At 37.5% G+C, this 24530-nt stretch overlaps 1 protein-coding gene and 1 pseudogene across 1 annotated transcript in view; one reads left to right on the forward strand and one right to left on the reverse strand.

Annotated features, from left to right (window-relative positions):
* TRPM6 (transient receptor potential cation channel subfamily M member 6) overlaps positions 1–24530 on the reverse strand; it is a 121716-nt gene that overhangs the window by 43492 nt on the left and 53694 nt on the right. Inside the window, exons 17-25 of the mRNA XM_065878353.1 lie at positions 23888–24116; positions 19731–19883; positions 14647–14793; positions 10954–11082; positions 9400–9651; positions 7401–7575; positions 7082–7196; positions 3406–3599; positions 449–581 (exon numbers count right to left, since the gene is read on the reverse strand). Coding sequence (XP_065734425.1) covers positions 449–581; positions 3406–3599; positions 7082–7196; positions 7401–7575; positions 9400–9651; positions 10954–11082; positions 14647–14793; positions 19731–19883; positions 23888–24116 — 1527 coding nt within the window. The remainder of the gene's footprint in view (positions 1–448; positions 582–3405; positions 3600–7081; positions 7197–7400; positions 7576–9399; positions 9652–10953; positions 11083–14646; positions 14794–19730; positions 19884–23887; positions 24117–24530) is intronic.
* LOC136124466 (dynamin-like GTPase OPA1, mitochondrial pseudogene) lies at positions 16517–17468 on the forward strand (annotated as a pseudogene).

A 24530-nucleotide genomic window follows, 5' to 3' on the forward strand; every position in this document is an offset into this window, starting at 1 on the left:
CCTTCCTGCACCAGGCTCCCAAAGCGGTCCAACCCAACCCCCAACTCCAGCAGACCCTTCACCACGATCCATCTCTATTCCCTTATACTACTTTTTTTCCCCTTCATTGTTCTTTTACTGTCTGACATTAAATTACATATATCTTTTTTGTCCTTCACTCCACCCCCACCCCTCCACATGCACTCACTAGAATGTGAATGCTATGAAGGAAGGGCCCCTGCTCTCTTATTCACCATTTATCTTTACTAACTTAGAAGACTGCCTGGAACATAGTAGATGCTCAATAAATGTGCACTGATTGCATGAATATTATACGATACTAGAGGAAATCTTAGAAAATCAAAACCTCTGGGTTTTAAAAGTAGACCTTTCTACTTTTTTCAGACATTCTAGTAGAATCAGGTTTAGGTAGCAGTTTAGAGGGTGAAAATACATATATAACTTTTACCTTTCTGACGTCACTCGGATTCTTTCCTCACAGCTACAATTCAGACCTTCCATCTTCTCATGGAAGTATTTTTCCACACACTGTTCTTCAAAACTGTGAAGTTTTTTCAGATCCTCCTTACTCAGGTAGAGTTCTATGGAAATAAGTATAGTGCATAAAAAGAATCATTATTCATCCTCCATAGGAAGCTGATACAGTACCTGACTTTTCTTCCATTGGTGTTAAAAATGGATAAAACCATAGCTTGCATGATAATAGTTTGCTGCCTTGTCACACTGTATTCCTAATATTAATTGGGAAGCACTATGTAGAAATAACTGGAAACACCAGGCTGGGTCTTTCCTTTTTGTCCTATAAAGAGATGTGGGAATTTGAAGGTGACTCGTGGAACAGATACTTTATCTTCAATATTTTCTTAAATTAGAATACTTTTACACATAAAAATTCACATTTATATGCATATGGAAGTTCCCCCACCAACTGGTTTATCTGTCAAAATGACAATAAGTAACCTACAGGTTAAAATCAAGGTTAGAAGAAGTCAAAGTCTGTTGAAATTAATCCAGTAAGTATAAGAAAGTTTTACCTCGTTGCACTGAGTTTATATATACACTGAGTTTGTATATACTAAGTTCTTCTACTGAAGAAAGAGACATTATGACGAGTCAATGGCCAATCAAGGCTATACTTCTTCCTTGACAATTACAATTAATTCATTAAAAGACATATCATTTCATGATGTTATGAAACTAATGCAATTCTACATCAAACTTCAGCAATCACATTTGGTCTACCACCTTGACTCTTACTCTGACCTAGCAGAAAAATGCATTATCTTTTGAGCAAGTTTCTAATACTTGTTAAATATAAAAATGCTGTTGCAAAAAGGGTAAAATTGGAATATCCTCTTCCTTCAATCATTTCACCTAGGTTAGGAAAAAAAAAAAAGAACCATTAAAGTTCTCCAGAATTTATTAGAAATGCAAATGTTCTGTAATTTTCCAATAAAATGAGAGACAAAAATATTCATTTTAAAAGATGACTAAAAGAAAATACTCAGCCATAAAACGTGTTCACAACTCAAAGGTACAATGTTTTCTGATTTTTATGGCTTGGAAGCATCTTTCAGACACCAAAAAAATCCCTATCCCCACTCAACTCTAAATGTGTGTTTGCATTAAAGAATCTTGTATGAGTAAGGAACTTTAGAATTGTATGATTTGAGCCTTCTGTGGATTCCTGAGAGCAAACAACCCACAGAGCAGTTCCAATGATAGGTGCAGCTTGCAGTATGTGGCACGTTCTTGTGACTGTCCACCAGGTGGCACTGCTTCCCCATGTGCAAACGTCTTGATCCTCAATACAGAGTATCAAAGGCAATCTCACAAAAATTCAAGAATTTCCCAGAGCTCAGGGTGAATGTACCTCTGTCCATCAGAATATTTCCTCGAGTTTTATACCAGAATCATCCTATAAGCTCAGATCAAGGTAAGCCCAGGAAAGCGTTGTTTGTTATGGTGCTAGAAAACGGGGCCAAATCCTAGCTAATCCCAGGATCTCTCAAGTGGTTCACACTCTCCTGTTAGATTACAGTTGTTCTGGGATGCCACTCCATTAGAAGCCGGGAAATTATAATATTATTATAAGCCTTTAAATTAACTTCAGTTGTGCTTTGACTTCCATATAAAGGCTGAATCGCTTAGGGGAAAGAAATGGAAAAGAAAAATAAATCACCAAGTGACTCAAGAGAAGAAAAATACTTCACGGAGCCAACTACTCAACTACAGGAGCAAAAGCATGTCACCCTGTCAACCTTGTGCTAACATCTGTCCTCCTAAGGGCCCACCGAAATGTATAAATAGTCCACAATCCCTTACCTGAAATTCCTGGAACCAGTCCATTTCAGAAATCAGAAGTTTTCTAGTTTTGGAAAGGTAATATAGTGCATTTGCCATAAATGAAGGAAAATCCCTAGTTGTAGCTAGGGCAATACCCTGAAATCAAACACATCATTTCTGCAGCAAAAATCAATGAATATCCATACTACAAGGGATAAAGAGGATAAAATGGCTTACATTAGTCCCGTTAGCCTCTTCTGTCCAAATGAGTCTTTCTCCAACTTATGAAGAAAAAGACTTTCCATTTTCAAATGTATTTCGAATTTAGGGATTGAGATAAAGGATTGTGAATTTATGCTATCCATTTCCTCTATATCTAGGAATTATCTAGAAATGGGCCTAGTACCAGCGGGCCTAGAGGAACTACGAAAGATCTCTGAACCACAAGAAGGAATGTTCTCTTATGACAATTAGTATGACAGTCATACCATGCTATATATGGATAAGCAAAGTGAACTAGGAAAATCTCAAAATATGTCGAGTTAAGCTTTGCCAAAAGCAAAAGAGAGAATCCACATTTCTGCATCCTGAGTTGAAGTTCTTGAAAATAAAGAATCACCTCCATATTCAGTAGAGTAGAGAACTAGAGAGCCATGATTCTGGTGAATAAATTAAGCAAAGTCTGGTTTATCTATTCCCCTTAGTCCACAAGACCTTCTGTATCCTTTCAATTTGGATTCCATCTTCAACAACAGGGAAATAAGTATGGGTCACTCTGACTACTCTCTAGGAGGTATTCTGACGTCTTCCCAGCTAAGCAGAGTAAAAGCACAGGGTTTTCCAGGTGACAAAAAGCCTTTACACATCCAAGCAGAGATTCTGTTCCTACCTATTCCTTTCTTTCGAAGTATCAGCTACTTTTAGCGAAAGGTACTACAACCACGTAATGAGATCCACGCATTTACTTAGACCCAGGTGCTCAGCTGATACTCTTTGGTCAGTTAACTCCCAGAGCCTTCCATCCTGTGCCCTGAATTTAATCGACAACGTTCCAGGTGTCTTCACCTTGGATCTCCACTCTTGCACTCTCTTCCTCCTGCCCCACCAATGAAAACTTACTTAATCCAACATCACCCTCTTCTTGGTCATTTGGAGCTTGGTGATGGCAAAGACGGCGAAGGAGGAGACCAACGTGACTCAGCAGGATGAAAGGTGGGGGCAGCCAAGGCTTCTCGTGGTAGGTCATGATGTAGCGATAGCGATTGTATTTCCACAGGTTATTTGAAATGGATTTCAGATCTATGTAAACGTTACTGTAAGTTGTAGTAAGAGAAGGACAGTGTTTTAATATGGAATCCTGAAACATAACAGTTAGATTATTGCTTTATTTTCCAACTTTTATGATTGGTTCGCCTGACATGGACGGTAGTTAGCCAATAAAAATAATATCCATTGCATTTACGGTTCTTCTTCCACCAAACAACATACATTAATCACCTTCTACATTAAAATATGCTAATCAGAATAAGCAAAAGGTAGAAATGACAATCAGAGAGAAGAAAATGCCAACAGTTTAAATTCAATGAACAGAAACTGTCCTCTGGAGGTAACATTATTCTTGATTCACCATCTCTTCTCACATAAGAGGGTCTTTTCAGTCCATAACTCATCATTCATGGTAAACAGCTTTAATGTCCCTCTATATCATCAACCTTATGAAGAGATTCTCCTAATGTCAAATGTGAGAAGTGCTAGAATAATCCTCCTTAAAACATTCAAACGAAAGAATATTAATGAAGAAGAAGAGATGGAAGAAAAATCAATTCATCCTAAAATAAGTCAATAAGAAGACCTTCGATTCAGCAGCTAGATCAATTATTTATATTAACCTTACAATAAAAGTGACTCCTTATTGGTAGGCCACCTTGGGATTTTTCTCTCTTTAATTATATCAATTATAATATGCAGATAGTGCAGTAAATATGTTGATATTATAGAACTTGTAATAGAAGTTGTGGTGAGTGGTACAAATTCACCCTTAACTATTTAACTTTAAGTCTATAACATAATATATGGGTGGGCAGGACACAATGGAATATCCATCTTAATATTTTGCTTAGGCTAATATGTAATTTATTTTCTTTAGAGAAAGATGGCAGAGAAGTACTTGAGAAGGGCAGCCACATTTAGCAAATAAAAATGCAGGTAACCCTAAACTGCAGTAATGATAAAGAGAAGGAACCCGAACTATCCTGGAGAAAGCCAGCTTAGGATGAGAGGAGGAGGGAGGTTTCAGAGTTCATAAAGTAGATGAAGGAAACATCGACAACTGAGTTTAACGGTAGTTCTCAAAGTGCAGTCACTTAGCCACCAGCACTGCATCACCTGAGAACAGGTGAGGAACGCAAATTCTTGGGCCCTATCCAGAACGACCCAATTAGCGATCTGTGTCTCAGTGAGTCCTCCAGGTAATTCTGCACAATCAAGTTTGAGGGCCACCAAAATTACATGTTACTCCCACTGCAAGTGTGATCACAGCCTGCCCACCAGCAGGTGGCGATCTTCACAGTGTATTTCAGGTTCTTTGTAATTACAGAATCTGGAAAGGGGCCTCTGGACAAGTAGTCCGATCTGGGGTTGCTCAGCTTGTATGGTCCTCAGTGTATTCATCTCTGTGAGAAGACTAGCCTGTGGGAGGATTTGTCAGCCGCCCTTTTGACACCTGCCGTTTTTGAGAAACAAAAATCTCATACCCACTCTTAATCTTATTTGAAATGTCAAAAAAATAGCTACAGTAATTAAACACCAGCAAATGTTACAAGTGCATAAAATGGTGAGGCTAAAGGGAGACGATAGCTATCACATAACCTTGTAACAAGCAAAAAAGTATGTTTTCCCCATATATACGCAACAACAGTCCTCTTTGTGTGTGTTCTGATTTATTTTGCTTGCCTTCAGCCTTTATCTCCTCTACTTTCTTTAAACTTCTATGCATTGATTTCCCTTTTCTTATCTCTCTCTCTTCAGTGAGATAATTAATGAATAAAATACCTGGTACAGTGCCTGACATAAAAGAGGCGTTCAGAAAATACTAGTTTCTCCCATCACTTCACTTGATTTCTTTCATCCATTAAACAAATATGAGCCAGACACTCTTTTCAGGGCCTGGGATAAATTCATGGGCAAAAAATGGCCAAAAAAACCCCCCCAAAACCAAAAAAACAAACTTGTTCTTGTGGAGCTTATATTCCAGTATAAGAGATAAACAGGGGAAAAAACACAATATAGAGATAAATTATAAAATATATTTGTATATATAAGTGGGTAGTATAAAGAAAAAAGAGTAAGGGGGACCAGGCATGCCAAGGAGATGGTTGAAGGAAAGGGGGCTGCACTTTTAAATAATATCCTTAGGTTAGGGCTAATTAAAGAGGGGACATTTGAGCAAAGGCTTAAAGGAGGTGAGGGAATGGACCACGCTGATATCTGGGGGTAGAGCATTCCAGGCAGAGAGAACAGCAACTGCAAACACCCCTGTGTTGTTTGAAAAACTGTGAGGGGCCAGTGTGGCTGGAGAGGCATGGATTCGGGGAATAGTAGTGTGATGGGTGATTGAAGAGGTAGCAGAGAAGCTAGGTCATTGTAGAAACTTTGACTTTTACCCAGAAGGAAATGGGGAACCTTGAATGGTTTGGAGCAGATGAGTGACATAATCTGACATATGTTTTAAAGGTCATTAGGGAATAGAGTGATTAATTAATTAAGTAATTTTAAAAATTTAAGTGTCATTAGGGCTACTGTGTTGAGAACAGAATATAGGGGCCAAAGACAGAAGCAGAGAAATAAACTAGGAGTCTTTGTGGTAGTAGCAGTGGGGTGGTGAGAGGCGGTTGGACTGATGATCTATTTGAAGATGGAGTCAACAGGTATTCCTGACAGTCTAGAGCTAGAAATATGAGACGCATTAAGAATGCCAAGGTTTTTGGTCCGAACAATGGGAAAGATGAAGCTTTGACAGAAACATGTGGTCTTCCTTATAGATTTGGGAAAGACTACAAGCAGAATAAGTGTATGTTGGGAAAGAGGGGAGATCAAGAATTTGGACATTTGGAAGTTCAGAAATCTATTGGGTTGGCCAAAAAGTTCATTCGGGTTTGTCCATAAGAGGGTATGGAAAAACCCGAACGAACTTTTTGGCCAACCCAGTATTATACATCTGACTGGTAATGGAACAGGAGAGCTGGATCTACAGGACTGAAGTTCAAGAAAGAGACCTAGGCTGAAGATATCAGTTGGGATTTGTCAGTATACATATACAGGAAACTGAACAAGATCACCAAAGTGTAAACAAAACAAACGTCTGGGCCCAGGGACATTCCAATGTTAAAAGGTTGAAGAGAATATGATGCTCCAGAAAAGAAGACTGAGAAGAAGTGAAAAGTGATATAGAAGAAAACAGAGAATGAGATATACTGAGAGCCAATGAAGGGAAGTTATCAAGGACCCTTTAACCAACTTTCAGCCTCGTCAATTGTTACTCTCCACGATTCCAAATTATTGCTTAATTACAGTGTATGATCTCCTTTCAGTCTGCTGTTATTACACTCTCTATTTATTGTTTTTTCTCTTCTCATATTTTGCTGCCTTCCTGCCAGTAGTTCCATGCCCATATTTTAAAACCACAGTAATTAAACATGAAACACACAAAAAACAAAGGTTACATGTGAATCTTTCAAAATACCTGCACCCATTTTTGATTCATACAAAATAACTGTATTTGATTAAAATAACCTACTTGAAGAAAGCAATCAACAGGTTCACCATGATGATATATTGCACGAAGAGGTAGACAGCTTGCAGGAACGGAGTAAGAAAAGAACCAGGAGGGCAGGACGGCTGGCTTGAACAAACTACAAATAAAGAATTTAAAAGAATGAGAGATAAGGTGAATCACAGTCCTATGACTCTAGACAAATATTTAGCATATTGACTTAGTAGAATACCACAAACTCTTGACATTTTTAAGATTCAGATGGTTGTTTTCCAGGGTTCTTTATTACTCTGAGTATCTACAAAGGTTCAATTGCTGCATGGTGGCGGAATCCTCTACGTACCATCTATCTCTGAAGCATAGACTTCTCCATAGATCATCCAGTATGGCTCAAACACGATATCTCGAGCAAGGCTCCAGGATGGAGGCTCCTTTGGTGAAAGTATGGCCTTGCGTGCCACTCCAAAGCTCAGCAGGACGATGGCCATGATGATCACAATGTAGAACATGTTTGCTGTCTGCAAAAAAGCACAGCCAGAAGTTTACCACAGATTTGAAATTGAAAACAAATCAAACACCTGCAGCCATCATAATTATATCTGCCAATAATAAGACTGTCTAGTCATTGACCAAAATGCCTAGTCTGTGAATAGCTGGATTTCCTTTGGCTAACACATTTTGTTTTCTCTGCATAGTATATGTTTCATGTCAATGTAGTCTATGGAGTAATTTAAGTGTGCTAACTGTAGAGGATCTGTGCTTCTTTTTTTAAGATGTGATGAAATATGAATAGCTTTTGATTAACTAATATCTAACTTTTCATCAGAGGTTAAAAAAAGAAAAAAAAATAGGGATATTCAAATTAGTAAAATGGCTCCTTATTCCCAGGATTATCTTCAGGAGTTAAGAGTCTGAGAAATTGATCAGACCAAGAATCTGCTCCAAGGTACTGAACATCCTAATGAAGTGAAGAGTTTTTTTTTTAAGATGCAAAAACAACTATAAAATGATGTTTGTTAAATCCAGTGGTTCATTAACTCGCAAACACGTAGTCTTTGTATTAAAAGTATACACACATGTATGTATAGCACATGTACTGTAATTTTCTAAAGGCCCTTCTAAATAATTCATTTCAATTACTACATGTACATCAGTTCAACCCACTTGTTCCCTGTGGCAGAGACATACTCCGTGAATATTCCATGAGCTTCCCTTCCATGAGGCAGGAGCCACCTGACCTATTCCTGGCCACTGGGCTGTGGAGTAACAGTGATTTGAGTCACTTCCCATCCAGAGCAGTTAAAAACTGTTAGATGTTCTCCATCCCTCTTATTCCCTGTCATAGGAAACCTCAGAAGCCACATGTTGACACAGCTATGTCCCAAGATGGAATGATTTGGGATCCCTGAGTCACTGGGTAGAGGGCAGCCTCCATGAGCATACATCAATCTTTGTATCAGGGAGAAATAAACTTGTGCTAAGTCACTGAGATACAGGGATCACCTCAGCATAACCTACTGAATTAATACCAATGTCACCAAGACCAGAGAAAATATTGCTGGTCTAAGAGAAAAGTATAAAATAAAAAAAATCTATCTTTGGAATCCTGGAGGTTCTCCCTTTTCTGTCTTCTTCCTTTGTTTCAACACTACCTTTCCTTCTCAAGAACTTGCCCTTTCCCTGCCAGTGAGTATTCCAGAAGAAAAAGCAAAGATGATCTTGAGGTACTGTCCTTCTTAGGTCCTGTGCAAAGCCAGTTGGACAGGGCTAATACAAGCGCACAGTGAGCTCAGATGGCAGACAGAGCCAGGTGGCCCAGATTTGAATCCTGGCTCCCCGACTTACGGCTTTGGGAAATTTACCTGAACTCCATTTCCTTGAACATAAAATGTGGATAATAATAGTACCCATGTCGTAAAGTTGTTTTGAAGATTAAATGAGTTAATACATACAAAGTACTTAGAACAATCTGTGGCCCACAGTGATCACTATTTAAGAGTTGGCTGGGGGTGGAGAGATAAAAAGACAAATCAATATTTCAGCAAAAAATATTATTGGTGGTAGCCTCACATAAATCTGGCCCTCAGGAATTACTGTGCTCAGAGACAAATATGATTCAACCCCCCATCATCTGGCCCTAACGAAAAGGGTAAGCTGAGTATTGTAATCAATTACCCAATATGCTACCCAAGGACGTTTGTTAAATATGAATTTATGGTTATAAGCAAAGTGGGGATGACGTGTGTGCTTCTTTAAATACCTTCAAAAGTTAAACCAATGTATGTGAACCATGAAATTAAGTAGAACTATTAAAAGAACACCAGATTATACAGCAGACTCACCATTTTTGCAATCATGGTCACATAGGGACCAGCATGTTGATTCACAGCAAAGAAGTCCAGGAGCCGTGAGAACCAGAATATGATGTCGATGCAGTATATTAGTCTTCCCGCCGTGTGAAAAGGAGGGTCACCCCACCGAAGGCCAAAACCCACCAAAAACAGGCCAGTAGCCACAGTTTCCATCAGATTCCAGTACTCGCTAATCCATACCTTCACCTTTTGAGTAAACTTCCCAGGTTCTGAAATATAGACCTAAAAGATGAAAGAAAGAGGGAAACTTAAAGAATGGGTTATAACCCAAGATCAGTATGATCTTTAATACGTCAACTGTTCTTTTAAGGAGTATTTGGAATCATGCCAAACCTTAGATCATAAGGGGATTTTGGAGACGTAAGTTATCCTTGGGGAATGAATTATTTAAACAATTCTATAAATGTAGTTTAATCTCACTGTTAGTACTGGCCAGCTATTTAAAAACGAACCAGAATTTTTTTTAAAAAAGAAAAGTTTTTCTAGCTTTCATTAATCCTAAACTAACACAGGGAAACACCAAGACATTTAAAACTCAATATTGCAATGGAATATAGCTGCAATTCCATTTCATGACGTATAGCCTAGTGCAAAGAAACCAAAGAATCCTGTAATCTGGCCCCACTACTGCAATTTAGTGAGTAGTTAGCAAATTACTCAGAACGTGATATTAGAATTCACTATTATAAGAAATTACCCCTGCAACAGAATATCAGACAAACTTAAATGTAAAACAGTAAAAAGCTATTTTCCCTGAAGCATAATAAAAATGGTAGAATTCGGATAATGTTTTTCTGCTGAATTGTTTTCTACATAATATACAAGGTTGGTCATATTAGCTCTAGGACAAAATCATTGTATGTAAATGCACAGAGGTAGAGAGAGATACATATACAATGATATCTAAAACAGCCTAAGTCATACGGTATGTGATTGCAGTTATAACTGGATAGGAATATTCATTCCTTTTCTTTTGTTTTAAGTGACTCACTGCAAACTAAAAATGAAAAGTTTGCTTTGTTTTGTTTCTTGGACTACTTGCCCCAGAGGAATTTTTATCGTAAATGTTCAAAAATGTTTAGTAGGAACTTTCAAAAACTATAAATGAATTCTTTACACATTGCACAACTTTAGCCATTTATGTGCCACTCTGTGACATGAAAGCAATAATATGCAAGTAATGTTAGGCTATAAAAAAATCAGCTTTATTGAAAAAACACTTTTGGGAAATCAAATAGTTGGAGGGTCTATAAACAACTAGATACCATCACTCTAGATCTGATAAACGCACTAAGATGTCCCCTAAAATAACTGCTTTCAAAGAGCAGCAACCAACAGAAAGTTATTTGGCAACAATAAAAGGTTGAGATCAGAAATTTTCCCCCTAATTACCTTTCCTGTAGCATACAAATCAGGATCATTGCCTGACTCACCCTCATGCTTGACCTCTCCATTTTCATCACCCAAGCGCAGAACACATCTAGCAGAGGTATGTAGAAGACAAAGGTACAAGGGATAACTCACCTCCCTGACTTTCTCAATGGCATTGGTGAAGATGTAAATGATAACGAGCCACTCTTGCACGGTGGGCTGGGGTTGCATCTCCACCAACACGGTGTAAGTGAACAGCATGAGGAATGCCAAATACACCATCTGTGAGGGGGACATGGATTCCCTGGCCATGAGTGAGAGTCATAATGGAGGATGCCAAGCAGACACGGACCCAAATGAACAGAAACACACACATGAACTTCACCATGATAGCATGAAAATATAACTGGGACCACCCTCTGATTATTGATGACATAATTATCAAAGAAGGCACAGGAATCCACAGTTTTCTATTTTAGGAATTTGTGGAAGGAAAGATCACTGTTCTCAAATGCATGGAAATGGGCATGGTCACATCTTGTTGACTCCTGACCCCAATTTTCAGAACTCTGCACATTCCGGCATGGACACAGTCAGGCCAACAGCAAGCCAAGAGAGAATCACACACCTTCCCCTCCATTTAAAAAGAAAACGTGTGTCCCAAGAATGCCAAAGGAGCAGTGTTAGTAGGTGCCTATTTTCAAATATAATAAATTGTAATATTTACTATTGCTGGGAGTTTTATTTTCTGCTGATTAAAATATTCTGGTTACCACTTATGGTCTGGGTTCACGTCTTCCAACACATGACTCACTGGGCCTACGCAGATTACAGAACTTAGCCAGGCAGCTGTTTCACGGTCCTGAGCTTTCCATAAGTGAGGAGTTCTCAAAACAGTCTATGCCACCTAGAGGCTGCTCTGCCCAGAGCATTCAACCTAGACCTGCAGGAAAATGCTTCACTAATGCCACTTGCCAGGCTGGTGGAGTGTGATCTCTGACGCAGGCCGATGCCACTGCGTACAGAGTACGATAACTTCCATAATGCAAGTCTACTAAAGGCATGACAGGAATGCAGAGGATGAAGCTGGATTTGAGACTTGGAGAAAGAGGTATATCAGTTGAGTCTTGTAGGATGAACCCCATTTCCAGATAAGCAGATAAAGGAGGAAACAGTTTTCCATTTGGAAGTGGCAGAACAGAAATAAAATAAGCTTAGAGGCTGGAGGTTAAAGAGCCAGAAAAGTATACATTAGTATAACAGAAGGAGAAGGAAGACAAGATACAAAAGGGAATTTTTACATAAAGTGCACATCCATGAGATGCAGATATGTAAAAGACAGAAACGCATTTATAAACATTAAGCATAATCCTTCTAGTGAATTTTAAGCATCTGTGATAAACTGTTAAGTTAAAATGGTTTAAAACTGCTGTGTACACTATGATCTCACTTGTGAAAAAATCTGAAAATATTTGGATAGAAAAAAGTTGAAAGCAGATGTTAAGAATTGCTATCTCTGGGTGCTAGAAAAAGAATAAAATTTGATTGTTTTTTTCCTAAAAAAAAATTTCTGGTTATTGGAAACGTCCAATTGTGAGTCTCTGTAGTTAAAGACTGTTGACGTTTTTATCTACAGCACTTAAGCACTCAGCCTGACACATGACAGACATTCAAGAAGTGTATGTTTAATTACTGTGTATATTAAACCTAGATTTCCAGTCTATTCAAAGAATTAAGACACAGTAAACACGTACACACAGATACACAGTGATTAATAGCTTTGTGACCTTATCTAACATTCTTATCTTCTTACAATTCCCAGAAGTAGACTAACTACACACACATTTAAAACTGTGACACATATTACTAAGTTGCCTGCCAGAAAGGCTTTATCAGTTTCCACAATCACCAACAATGCATGAGATGGTGGAGTCTTTTCAATAGCTTCAGAGACAATGCACAGTGCTAGCTAATAAACACGTATTAAAAATCCCAGATCACGGCTTCCCTGGTGGCGCAGTGGTTGAGAGTCCGCCTGCCGATGCAGAGGACAGGGGTTCGTGCCCCTGTCCGGGAAGATCCCACATGCCATGGAGCAGCTAGGCCTGTGAGCCCTGGCCACTGAGCCTGTGTGTCCGGAGCCTGTGCTCCGCAACGGGAGAGGCCACAACAGTGAGAGGCCCGTGTACCGCAAAAAAAAAAAAAAACCCAGATCAACAGAGAGAAAAGTGCCTATGTGTGTGTTCCTTCTCACAAGAATCATATTATTTTAACCTGGATCCCTATTTCTCGTATCTTTTTGAGCTCTACCTAAGTTTAATAAGTCTTCTTCTAAGCTTAGTTCTACATAGAGAATGGCTGAAATCACTTCTGACTATACCATTTGATATTATATACAATAGGTGATATTTCAGGCAGGCATAATGGGTATTAGCATTGCCTATGAGTTAAGAAGCTTAGTAGAGAAGCATATAAAAAAGTTAAAGTAAATTCTATACTTCTCTAGGTCTATGTTTCAAGGGTTAATATATTTGATGACCTCTTAGGAACATAATTTAAATAAATTTATACGATTAAGCAGTCATGTTTTACATTGTTTGTTTTCATGGTGGCCAGGCACTAAATCACTGTAGATATTGGTGGTATTGCTTCTGACTCTTTTTTTTTCCTTCCAATTCTTAAAAAGATATCCAAAAATGTTTACATTTCTTTTTCATCATAGCATTTATAACAAGACACTGCTTCAATAAAGCACACGTACCCTAACCTAGCAATGTAACAGCCATGACTAAAAATGCCCGTGCTCACTGCTAACACCAACCTTAGCTATTTTTGTAGTTGTTCCAGTTGCTTAGCTTTACTACTGTCTCTAAGAGTTCATAAGCTAGAAATGTCTAAGGAAAGCAATAGTTGAATACACTTCACCCAATGATGTGACTATGGTTAAACTCTCTCGAAGCTACTATCAGAGTCTCTAGGATTTTCTGTATTCACAAAATACAGAAAATACAGTATTTCCATATTCACAAAAACAGTGAAATCTCATCATCTGAATGAAGATTTTATTTTTAAAAACAGATAAAAGTTATTCAGAGCTATGTACTTATTGAATAAGTATATGAAATAAGTGTGTGGTCGGGCAAGTAAATATTTTGAAATATAACACATTTAGACAAATATCCTTTTATAATCACTTCAAAATGTTTTAGAAATATACAATCTTGAGCAATTTAACTATAGGTTAGCATTAGAAAAATAACTACTGTTAAATAAATGTGAAAAGCACTCAACACATGTAGTGTACAGTTGTTTTCTCGGTATCTCTCCCATCCATGATAGATTTAGTATTTGTTTACACAATTCAACTTCTAAAATTTTTCTTGTCCTCTACATATTTAGAAGCATTTGCAACTAAGACAAAAACAAACACTTGAATTTTTTGGTCTATATTACACATTATTCCTACAAAGAAAAAATCAATTCAACTGCTGATTTTTTGCCCAAGATGGGACAAGAATCCACTCCCATCACTTAATTCTACAACCATATTGCTCATTCTGTTTTTCCACACAGTTTCAGATTCTGAGTCCCAGCTGTGTTAACTGGAAGCACTCAGAAAACGAAGATGCTTGAGCCTTCACTCCCAAAGTAGGAGATCTGCTCTCACTTTTTCTCACCTCCCTCCAATCTTCTTCCCTACCTGCTTTGTCATTCCTCCCTTTTTTTTTAAGTGCATTTTTTTACATTTTTATTACAAGTTGGTAAATCAGGCAATATCATTATCAACATTATCATTAGCAATTAACCATCCTGAATACTATATGTAATTTTTGAAATGACACCAACCGTATAAAACCAAAACTTGACAATTGGAGCACTGTAGAACTCATAGACTTTCCTGGTCCATGGGAGGCTTTGGGGCCCACTCTTCAAATCAAAGTGCTGATTTTCATCTGGTTTCTCATCAGGGCCACTTTCCAAATCATAGTCTTTCTGTAAAATGAGCAAGCAATCATTTATTGTCAGAGGCGTAACTAAAATACTGACATTTACAAGTATCTAAAATATTATATATTTCATAAATACATAAATATAATAAAAATATTAGAAATTAACTGGGCACCCACCTGACAAATTACAATCTTAGTCTTGAACGGAAGGAAAACTACATGTATTGTATCAATCTTTGACAGGGTAAGGAGAACAGCAGTATTTCTGAAAAGCAAGCTGAGCCTCCCATAGGGAAACCTAATCAAACTGAGTAATTCCAAGCATTTAAAGATGGTCCCTCTTCCTGTTCTTTTTAATCTCCTTTATCAGTAATTTTGGAACCTAAGGATATTAATAAAATCCTTATGAAATCAATAACAGAGAATAGAATTATTTCCATAATTCAGGAGGACAAAATGGACACATAATGCTGAAACATCTTTCCCAAATTATAGGGAAGTCAGGCACAGTGTTAGTTTGAGGATTCTGTCTCTGACAGCTTCTCCACTCATTTATAACAGAGGTTCTACCTGAAGCTCATGGACTCTCTGAGCTTCTGGAGTTCCTTGAACCTCCTGCAATTATATGCAAGTATTCGTGTTGTGCATGCATTTTTCTAGGGAAAGCATCTTCCATCAGTTTCTCAAAAGTTATGGGCCAGCCTAAAGGGGTTAACAGTTGTAGGTGGTGAGAGATGAGCATCTGTGTGACAAGGAAGTGGTTGCATAAATGTGACTACAGAGGTGTCTACATAGAAAAGCTGTTAGAAAGAGAGAAAAAAGAAAGGAAAAGAAAGGAAAAAAAAAGCACTTGCACCCTGGTTGCTTTCAAGAAGAGGGAACTTAGGGATTATGAAAGAGAAGAAAAAGAGATATCACCCTACTTCATAGATTTCTATGTGGTTTTAATCTTTTAACAGGAAATGTGGGCTTCCCTGGTGGCACAGTGCTTAAGAATCCGCCTGCAAATGCAGGGGACACGGGTTCCAGCCCTGGTCTGGGAAGATCCCACATGCCGCGGAGCAACTAAGCCCGTGCGGCACAGCCACTGAGCCTGCGCTCTGCAGCCCATGAGCCACAACTACTGAGTTGGTGTGCCCGAACTTCTGAAGCCTGTGCGCCTAGAGCCCGTGCTCCACAACAAGAGGAGCCACCGCAATGAGAAGCCCACACACTGCAACGAAGAGTAGCCCTTGCTCACTGCAACTAGAGAAAGCCTGTGCGCAGCAACGAGGACGGACGGAAGGAAGGAAGGAAGGACGGAAGGAAGGAAGGAAGGAAGGAAGGAAGGAAGGAAGGAAGGAAGGGAAAGAAAGAAAGAAAGAAAAAAGAAAGAAAGTAAGTAAGTTTAAAAAAAAAAGAATTTTTTTTGGAATTCAAAACTCCTAAAGACAAGCATGCTAAAGGCACACCAGATGACGACAAGAAATTGAAGCTTTGTTGTGTTGGACTTTTGGAAAATGGTATGGGAGTCAATTGAACAACAGGCTGATAGTTTCAAAGCAACACGCTTTAACCTTGAAGCTGAGTAGAAGAATAACTATCCTCGCCTGCGAGAACTTGAACGGAAAAAACTATTTGAAAAAACTAAACATGAAATCCTCAATGAAGTTATCAGTCTGAGCCACATTACACCAAAACATTGGGAGGAAATTGTTCAGCAATCTTTGTGGGAAAGAGTATCAACTCATGGGATTGAAAACATCCATCTTCCAGCTACACAGACCATGAATTCAGGGACTTTTAATACTACAGTGGATATCAAGCTTAAACAGTGAATTGATAAACAGCTTCTTAATAAAGCGATCGAGGTTGCTTGGGAGACCCTACAGGAAGAATTTTCCCACTTCATGACAGAACTAAAAGGAAAAGAGCATGATAACATATTTGATAAATTTAAAGAGGCTGTTAAGGAAGAAACTTAAACACCAGAAGTGGAATGATTTTGTGGAGGACAGCTTGAGGGTTATTCAACATGATGCTTTAGAAGACCAGTCCATGTCTGATAAACAGCAGTGAGGTGCAGCTATTTATTTTATGGAAGAGGTTCTTCAGGCTCATCTTAAGGATACTGAAAATGCAACTGAAATATGGAAGGTCCAGATTGGGAAAAAAGGTGGTTACATTGGAAGAATCAGACCCAAGAACAGTGCGTTCACAATGAAACCAAGAATGAACTGGAGAAGACGCTGAAATGTAATGAGGAACACCCAGCTTATCTTGCAAGCGATGAGATAACTACAGTCCAAAAGAACCTTGAATCCCAAGGAGCAGAAGTAGATCCGAGCTTGATTAACGATACTTGGCACCACGTTTAGAGAAGACATTTCTTAAAAACAGCTCTAAATCACTGTAACCTTTGTTGAAGAGGCTTTCATTCCTAACAATGGCATTTTGTAGATTGAGGAGGAATGCAATGATGTTGTCCTATTTTGTCAAATACAATGCATGCTTGCTGTCACCACAAATACTTTAGTGCAGCAACTTAGAAACCCTGAAGTCAGGCAATTAGAGAAAAATGTCAAAGAGGTATTAGAAGATTTTGCTGAAGATAGCGAGAAGAAAGTTAAATCGCTTACTGCTAAACAAGTTCAAATGGCTGAGGACCTCAAGAAAGTTAGAGAAATTCAAGGAAAACTTGATGCATTTATTGAAGCCCTTCAGCAAGAAAAATTGTAATAAAATCCTATTCATCTTATAATCAGCTCTGCATACATACAAGAAAACTCCAAAGTCTTTGTCCTCTATTTTTTTCTTCTACTATTCCACCTTTCTGAACATAAAATAACCATAGAATAAAAATTTTAAATAAATAAAAAATAATTTTTAAAAAAGAATAATGGCTTTCATTCTCCTATTACCAGTGCTTTCATCATATTTATTATCACACTATTACCATGACGACAAAGACACTCTAAAAGAGCAACTATGTCCCTCCTGTCTCTGGCTTTCCCCCAAAATACATAATGCCAATTGTGTTCCTCAACTAATCAAGTACATTATACTTAATTAGCATTATGAAAACTTGTATGTCCCACCAAATGCTACCTCTACCCCTTATTCTCTGATTAACAAAATTTTAAACACAAAGCAGATAATCCAAAACTGTTGCTTTAGTTAAATTCAAAGATAAAAGAACATAGTTACTATGATTATAATCCATTCGTAACAGACCAGATTTGAAACACTTTTTCAATAAATGCTTTAAGTTGAATAATGATGAGGTACCATGGATAGTCTGTCTGATTATAGGCTCCATAGTAGCAGGGGCCGCATCTGCCTTAGTTAATGAAATGCCCCCAGAACTTGTCTGGCTCGTGGAAGGTAGCTATTAGATATTTGTTGAATTATTAATTGATGTGGCCATGTCCAAACCACCAGGTGAGCAACTGCTGTAAGAGAACCACTATATTACAGACAAAATTTAATTTTTCAGGGAATTGTGAGGGCTTACTATCTTTTTTGAATGTTAAGAGCACATTTAATTGGCATTTAAGGAAGGAGTTCTTTCCCTAAGAGTCTCCACTTTAAGAAGAACTGCTTAGTGGAATGCTCCAACTATCTGCAATGCCTTCAGTTTCAGTGAAAGCTTATCTTTCTATGAAACCGCTAAGAGCCAAAAGTGAAGTTACATCCACTTCCAAAGCACTACTTGCAACCAAGTTGCCAACATATTTACATATTTGTTTGTAGATAGATGATAAACAGTTTCCTTCATTGTTTACTTCAACAAGCTAATTAAACTTAATGTGAACACTGAAGTAGTATAAAGGCAAACATATGTATGTGAATGTCTCACATATAAAGATTGCCTTCTATTTCTAATGGGGTTAGGCAAGCACTACATTTCTTCTTTCTTTAAAAAAAAAAAATTGTAATGGTCTAAACTTAGTAACCACATAATCTAACCAGTACAATCACAATTATGACAACTTGACTAAACCAGCTTTGCAAAGGAGAACTCACACACTCTATTGAGTTTAGAATGTACTTGCCATCTTGGACTCTGAGAACCCCAAATGGAACTATCAGGCTTAGAAAAGTAAGAAGGGAAGGGAAGGAAAGGGAAGGGAAGGGAGGGAAGGAAGAGGAGAGGAACACATATATACCCAAACAGGCATGATAGTAAAAAATATTTAACTACTGATCCGGTTAACTGTTCTGGCATTAACCAATCAGAATAAAGGCTCAACCAATCACAGCAGATGCCAGCCATACAAACTAATTATAATTATTTTTCATTTAACATTTATCAAATATGTTTTTAATATTATGACAAATACCTCATAAGTACAAAAGCACATCAGACAAGACGCTAGCTAAAGATGCATCACTGAAGTATTAAGTACCAGAAAAGATGTTTACTACATCTCACAGTAAATGACAACTGTATCAGCAGTGATCCAAGTTGAATCATAAAATTCAAAAAATATATGCCCAGACAGCATATTGGAGACTCTCCAGTGAAGCTGCAATGGAAGCAGCTCAAGTTGCCCATGAAAGAGTATACATCTGGGAACTCAAGGAAAACTATTCAAACTCACTGGATAGAACAAATGAAAACACTGTGGTGTGAAAGAGTGAAGATCAATGTACATTTTAAACCAGCATTTTTTTAAATAAAGATTTTTAAGGATATGAGGCATCCCTTATTGTAGCTTTAGAGAAATAGTAAGTCTATTTATTCCACTAGTCACAAAGGAAAATGAGAAGTTAAGTAGCTTTCGAGACATAATAAAGTCTTTGATTTTGGCAGAAATAGGATATTTTACTTAATAACATATGGGGGTTAATTAGAACTATCATACACGCTATACCTGACCTTACTATAATATGATTAAGACTGTTAAATAATTTGTTAAATAAATAAGCTTTGTGTCCGTGTATGTTTGTGTGCCGTCAATGCTATGAAAACCTAGTTCATTATGATATTGCACTAACCAGACAAGCACTTTCTTTGGGAGCGCTGGCATTCTGGTCACCATTATACCACGTAAACTGGGAGTCCTGGGACTGGGGAACATGTGACATCTCTGCTTTGCTTTTAAATTCCAATGTCAAAATGGTGGGTGGGAAAAGAATACTGATGATGATCTTTAAAAGAAAAGAAAACAAAGTAAGTAGTGGGGTTTATACAAGGCACAAGTATGATCCAAATAAAGTTAAGATTCGGGTGTATATAAAATGTCAGCTCCATCCCCAATTCAGTGGATATCCTGATTGTATACATACTTTCCGACTCGAGAATTCCAATTGTAGAAGTGTCTCCCTCAGAAATACTCATGAATCCAAGCATGTGTAGATAGGGATGTTCTTTGCATGGCTATTTGTAATAGCAAAAATTAGTGTCAACCTGAATGTCCATCTACAGAGGGAGAGCTGATGTGGGACAACTTAACAGTGGAATACAGTCAGCCCTTCATATCCGTGGGTTTCGCATCCACAGACACAACCAAGTGTGGATCAAAAAAAAAAAAAATTCCAGACAGCTCCAAAAAGCAAACTTGAATTTCCCATACACTGGCACCTATTTACATAGCATTTAATTGTATTAGATAGTATAAGTAATCTAGATGCAAAAGTTATATGTAAAAACTACACCGTTTTATATAAGGGATTTGAGCATCCACGGATTTTGGTATCCTGAGGGGTCCTGGAACCAATCCCTTGTGGATATTGAGAGACAACTGTACTATTCAATCATTGAAAAGACAAAAGCAATTCTGAATATAATGAAAGTTATATTGTTAAGTCTAAAAAGAGCAAGTTATAAAATAATATGCACAGTGTAATCCCATTTTAAAAAATTAAAAAATACGATGCATATACATATATGCATTTGAAAGTTTAAAATACATATACCACACTGTTTTATGTTATAATACCTAGAGGCACGGCAGTGAGAAGTATTCTTTTCCAATGAGCATATTGCTTGAATAATTCTTTAAAGCCACTAAGTAGTTACTATCATATAAAACACATGAACATTTATTCATATTATAAAATCAACAATATAAAAACATACCAAGTCACCTTCTGTTAGATGCATCTCCCATCACACATATATTTTCTCTGCCAGTAAAACCCAACAAAGATAGAAATCTAGACATCCATGATTTTTTTCATTCTATTGCTAACATTCATGAATTTATTTATAGTCTATTCAAAAGAATTTTTACCTTCAACCTGTATCAGCCTTTCAGGGTAAAGAGTTTAGAAGATTTACTAAATATTGTGACAATCATCTTGGTGAACATTATCTCTTTCGAGCTAAAATTAGGCCTAGTATTCTGGGATTCAGTGAATAAAGGTAAGATTAACCCAGACTATATACCACTCGTGATTAAAGAAACTAAAGTCATGTCCTTGTCGACTTCATTTTTTTTATGCTGAAATGACCTTTTGTTGTTTTGTTTTTTTATAACGTTTTTATTGGAGTATAATTGCTTTACAATGATGTGTTAGTTTCTGCTTTATAACAAAGTGAATCAGTTATACATATACATATGTTCCCATATCTCTTCCCTCTTGCGTCTCCCTCCCTCCCACCCTCCCTATCCCACCCCTCTAGGTCGTCACAAAGCACCGAGCTGATCTCCCTGTGCTATGCGGCTGCTTCCCACTAGCTATCTATTTTACATTTGGTAGTGTATATATGTCCATGACACTCTCTCACTTTGTCACAGCTTACCCTTCCCCCTCCCCATATCCTCAAGTCCATTCTCTAGTAGGTCTGTGTCTTTATTCCCATCTTACCCCTAGGTTCTTCATGACCATTTTTTTTTTTTCTTAGATTCCATATATATGTGTTAGCACACAGTATTTGTTTTTCTCTTTCTGACTTAACTTCACTCTGTATGACAGACTCTAGGTCCATCCACCTCACTACAAATAACTCAATTTAGTTTCTTTTTATGGCTGAGTAATATTCCATTGTATATATGTGCCACATCTTCTTTATCCAATCATCCAATGATGGACACTTAGGTTGCTTCCATCTCCTGGCTATTGTAAATAGAGCTGCAATGAACATTTTGGTACATGACTCTTTTTGAATTATGGTTTTCTCAGGGTATATGCCCAGTAGTGGGATTGCTGGGTCGTATAGTAGTTCTATTTGTAGTTTTTTAAGGAATCTCCATATTGTTCTCCATAGTGGCTGTATCAATTTACATTCCCACCAGCAGTGCAAGAGCGTTACCTTTTCTCCACACCCTCTCCAGCATTTATTGTTTCTAGATTTTTTTGATGATGGCCATTCTGACCAGTGTGAGATGATATCTCATTGCAGTTTTGATTTGCATTTCTCTAATGATTAATGATGTTGAGCATTCTTTCATGTGTTTGTTGGCAATCTGTATATCTTCTTCGGAGAAATGTCTATTTGTTGTTTTGTTTTAAAGCTTGATTTCCTGTGAAGGTTCTCTGGACTTTTCCCAGTCTGATAGGATTGGTTTGTTGGTGTGCTTGTTTTCTTTTCGGATGTAGAATCCAAAATACATGCAATCTTCCAGGTCTGGAAACACCATAGTTAGCAGGCACAATGACAATATTACACTAATTAATTCCTAACCCACTTCCTGAAAAGGCTCCACATTCTTTTGCCCTTGACCGTTGCAGAACAATTGGCTTGTGAAACAGTATTCAATAAAATCAATATTCCATTTCCAACTAATAGGTCAGAGTCTATTCTACAGAAGCACTTAAATGAGTTTTCCCTTCCACATAAAACTCTACAAGGTCTTCCTCCAGTCTTCATCCACATGGAATTAGTCTGACCAGGACATTTTACATTTGCAAAAGTGTTCCCAAAACTCACAAGCCAAGCACTGAGGAATTAGGATCCAGGCATGGATGATATAAAAATAAAGTATACGAGGAGCACAAAGTTATTAAGTTCTCAGTAACAAGGATTTCTATTCAACTAAAGTATGTACAGGACAGAGCCATGGAGAAAATTATTTCTCAAAATCCCAGCTATCTATACCCGCATCTCACTCTCTGAACATTTAAAAAGAGTTATTGCCAGCACTTGTGCAGCTAGAGGTGGACCCATTTACATCTCTGCTTCATCATTTCCAAGGCTGAAATCAAAACAGATCAAAGGAGAACTTCTAGAAACAATTGTTGTTTCTCCAATATTTTGTTAAAGAGGAATCCATGTGAAATAATTTCTGGTTGACATTCCTCGTTTCCACAATATCATTAGTGGAATTAAAATGTACAAGCTCTTTTATATATTTTATGTCATATCTTTTATTTGTTTGTGTTTTCTACAGTTTGCCAACCAAAAAAATGTTTTTAAAAACAGTCATTCTATTTGGGACACATCATACCTTTAAGAGCTCTAAGGAGAATAAAATTAAAATATAAATTATAACCTTGTGTAGCTCTTAATGATCATGCTTCATTCCCATTTTTTCTGTTTCATAAGCTATGTACTTCTTAAGCATGACCATAACCTAGAGCTTTTTAGGCTTAGGTTTGATGTCAAAAATTAAATGTCTTTAATAATTAACTAAATTACTCTTGATAATTCAAGATGAAAGATGAGGCTAAACCATAATGGAATAGAAAAATTTGGAGATAGTGGTGTGAACAAATGTGTTTGAGGGAAGCTTTATAAAATAGCCATTTATTTCCTGAAACATCACATTAGATGAACGCAACAACAGAAATTGTTAATTTTATTTCGTTTATCATGAGTTAGTATTTTTAAGCTGAGAAAATTTTCACTAAGAAGTCTCATTTACTTCTGTTATAATTATCAGAGGCAATGGTGTTTACTAATAACGAAATCTTGTTTATGTTTGTACATTCTTTTAACTTCTTTTAACCAGCTTCTCATGAGTATGCCTTTGTGATGGATGGAGCTGGCACAATTATGCCCATTTTTTAAGAGAAACTGTGGTAGTGGGAGATAAAGTAATTGTCAGAGGTTCCACTGTGAAGATCTCAGCTCATCTGTGAGAATCAAAGACATTAACTGGTTTTCCTGAAGGTAATCTTCTGGAGCAAGGGAAAAATGAACTCAAGAGTATAGACCTCAACAGTATAGACTAAACTAACGTTAAACTCTATAAAGCAAGTAAATATACCTTTAACCAAGAGTTTTTCCTCATTTTCAGACGCCCCATCCACATATCTGTCAGTAGCATTTGGGTACAAGTATGTGAAACAAAGGGCCTCAACCCTCCAGAAACAGCCAGTTTTAAACAGGTAGAATTGCTCCAGTTCTTGAGTTCATAGGTCAACAGTTTCATGGCCATTCTTTCATTCTGTTTGAATGCCTTCTCCAACACATCCAGGGCAAGCCGGCCAAACTGTCTGCAATGACACAGTGGTGAGTGGCAAAAATAAATGCAGGTGAGAGCCCCAGAAACATTAAAAAAGATTAGATATGAGACTCAGAAAAGACCAAGACAAAAGAGGGAACAGTAAAATGCAGAAACTGTTTAAAAGGGATTGCTGCTCAGGAGATGGATTGTTCTGCCTTTCTTAAAAGAACAGAACTAGAGGGTTTCCACCAGGAGTGCCTGAGCTATCCACGGGGAGAAGCGAATCCACACCACAAAGCAAGCTGTGTATGGCTTGATGTGGGGCTCCCTGATAGTACCTAATAAAGAATTTTTTGACAGAAAAGATTGTTCAAAAACTGAACTAGCATTTAAGGAAAAACTGTAGAAACTCCGCTCGCCACTCCTTTTATTTTTTTTTTAAAGATTTTAGGGACTTCCCTGG

The sequence above is a fragment of the Phocoena phocoena genome, chromosome 6, assembly GCF_963924675.1.
Source record: "Phocoena phocoena chromosome 6, mPhoPho1.1, whole genome shotgun sequence".
Lineage (NCBI taxonomy): Eukaryota > Metazoa > Chordata > Mammalia > Artiodactyla > Phocoenidae > Phocoena > Phocoena phocoena.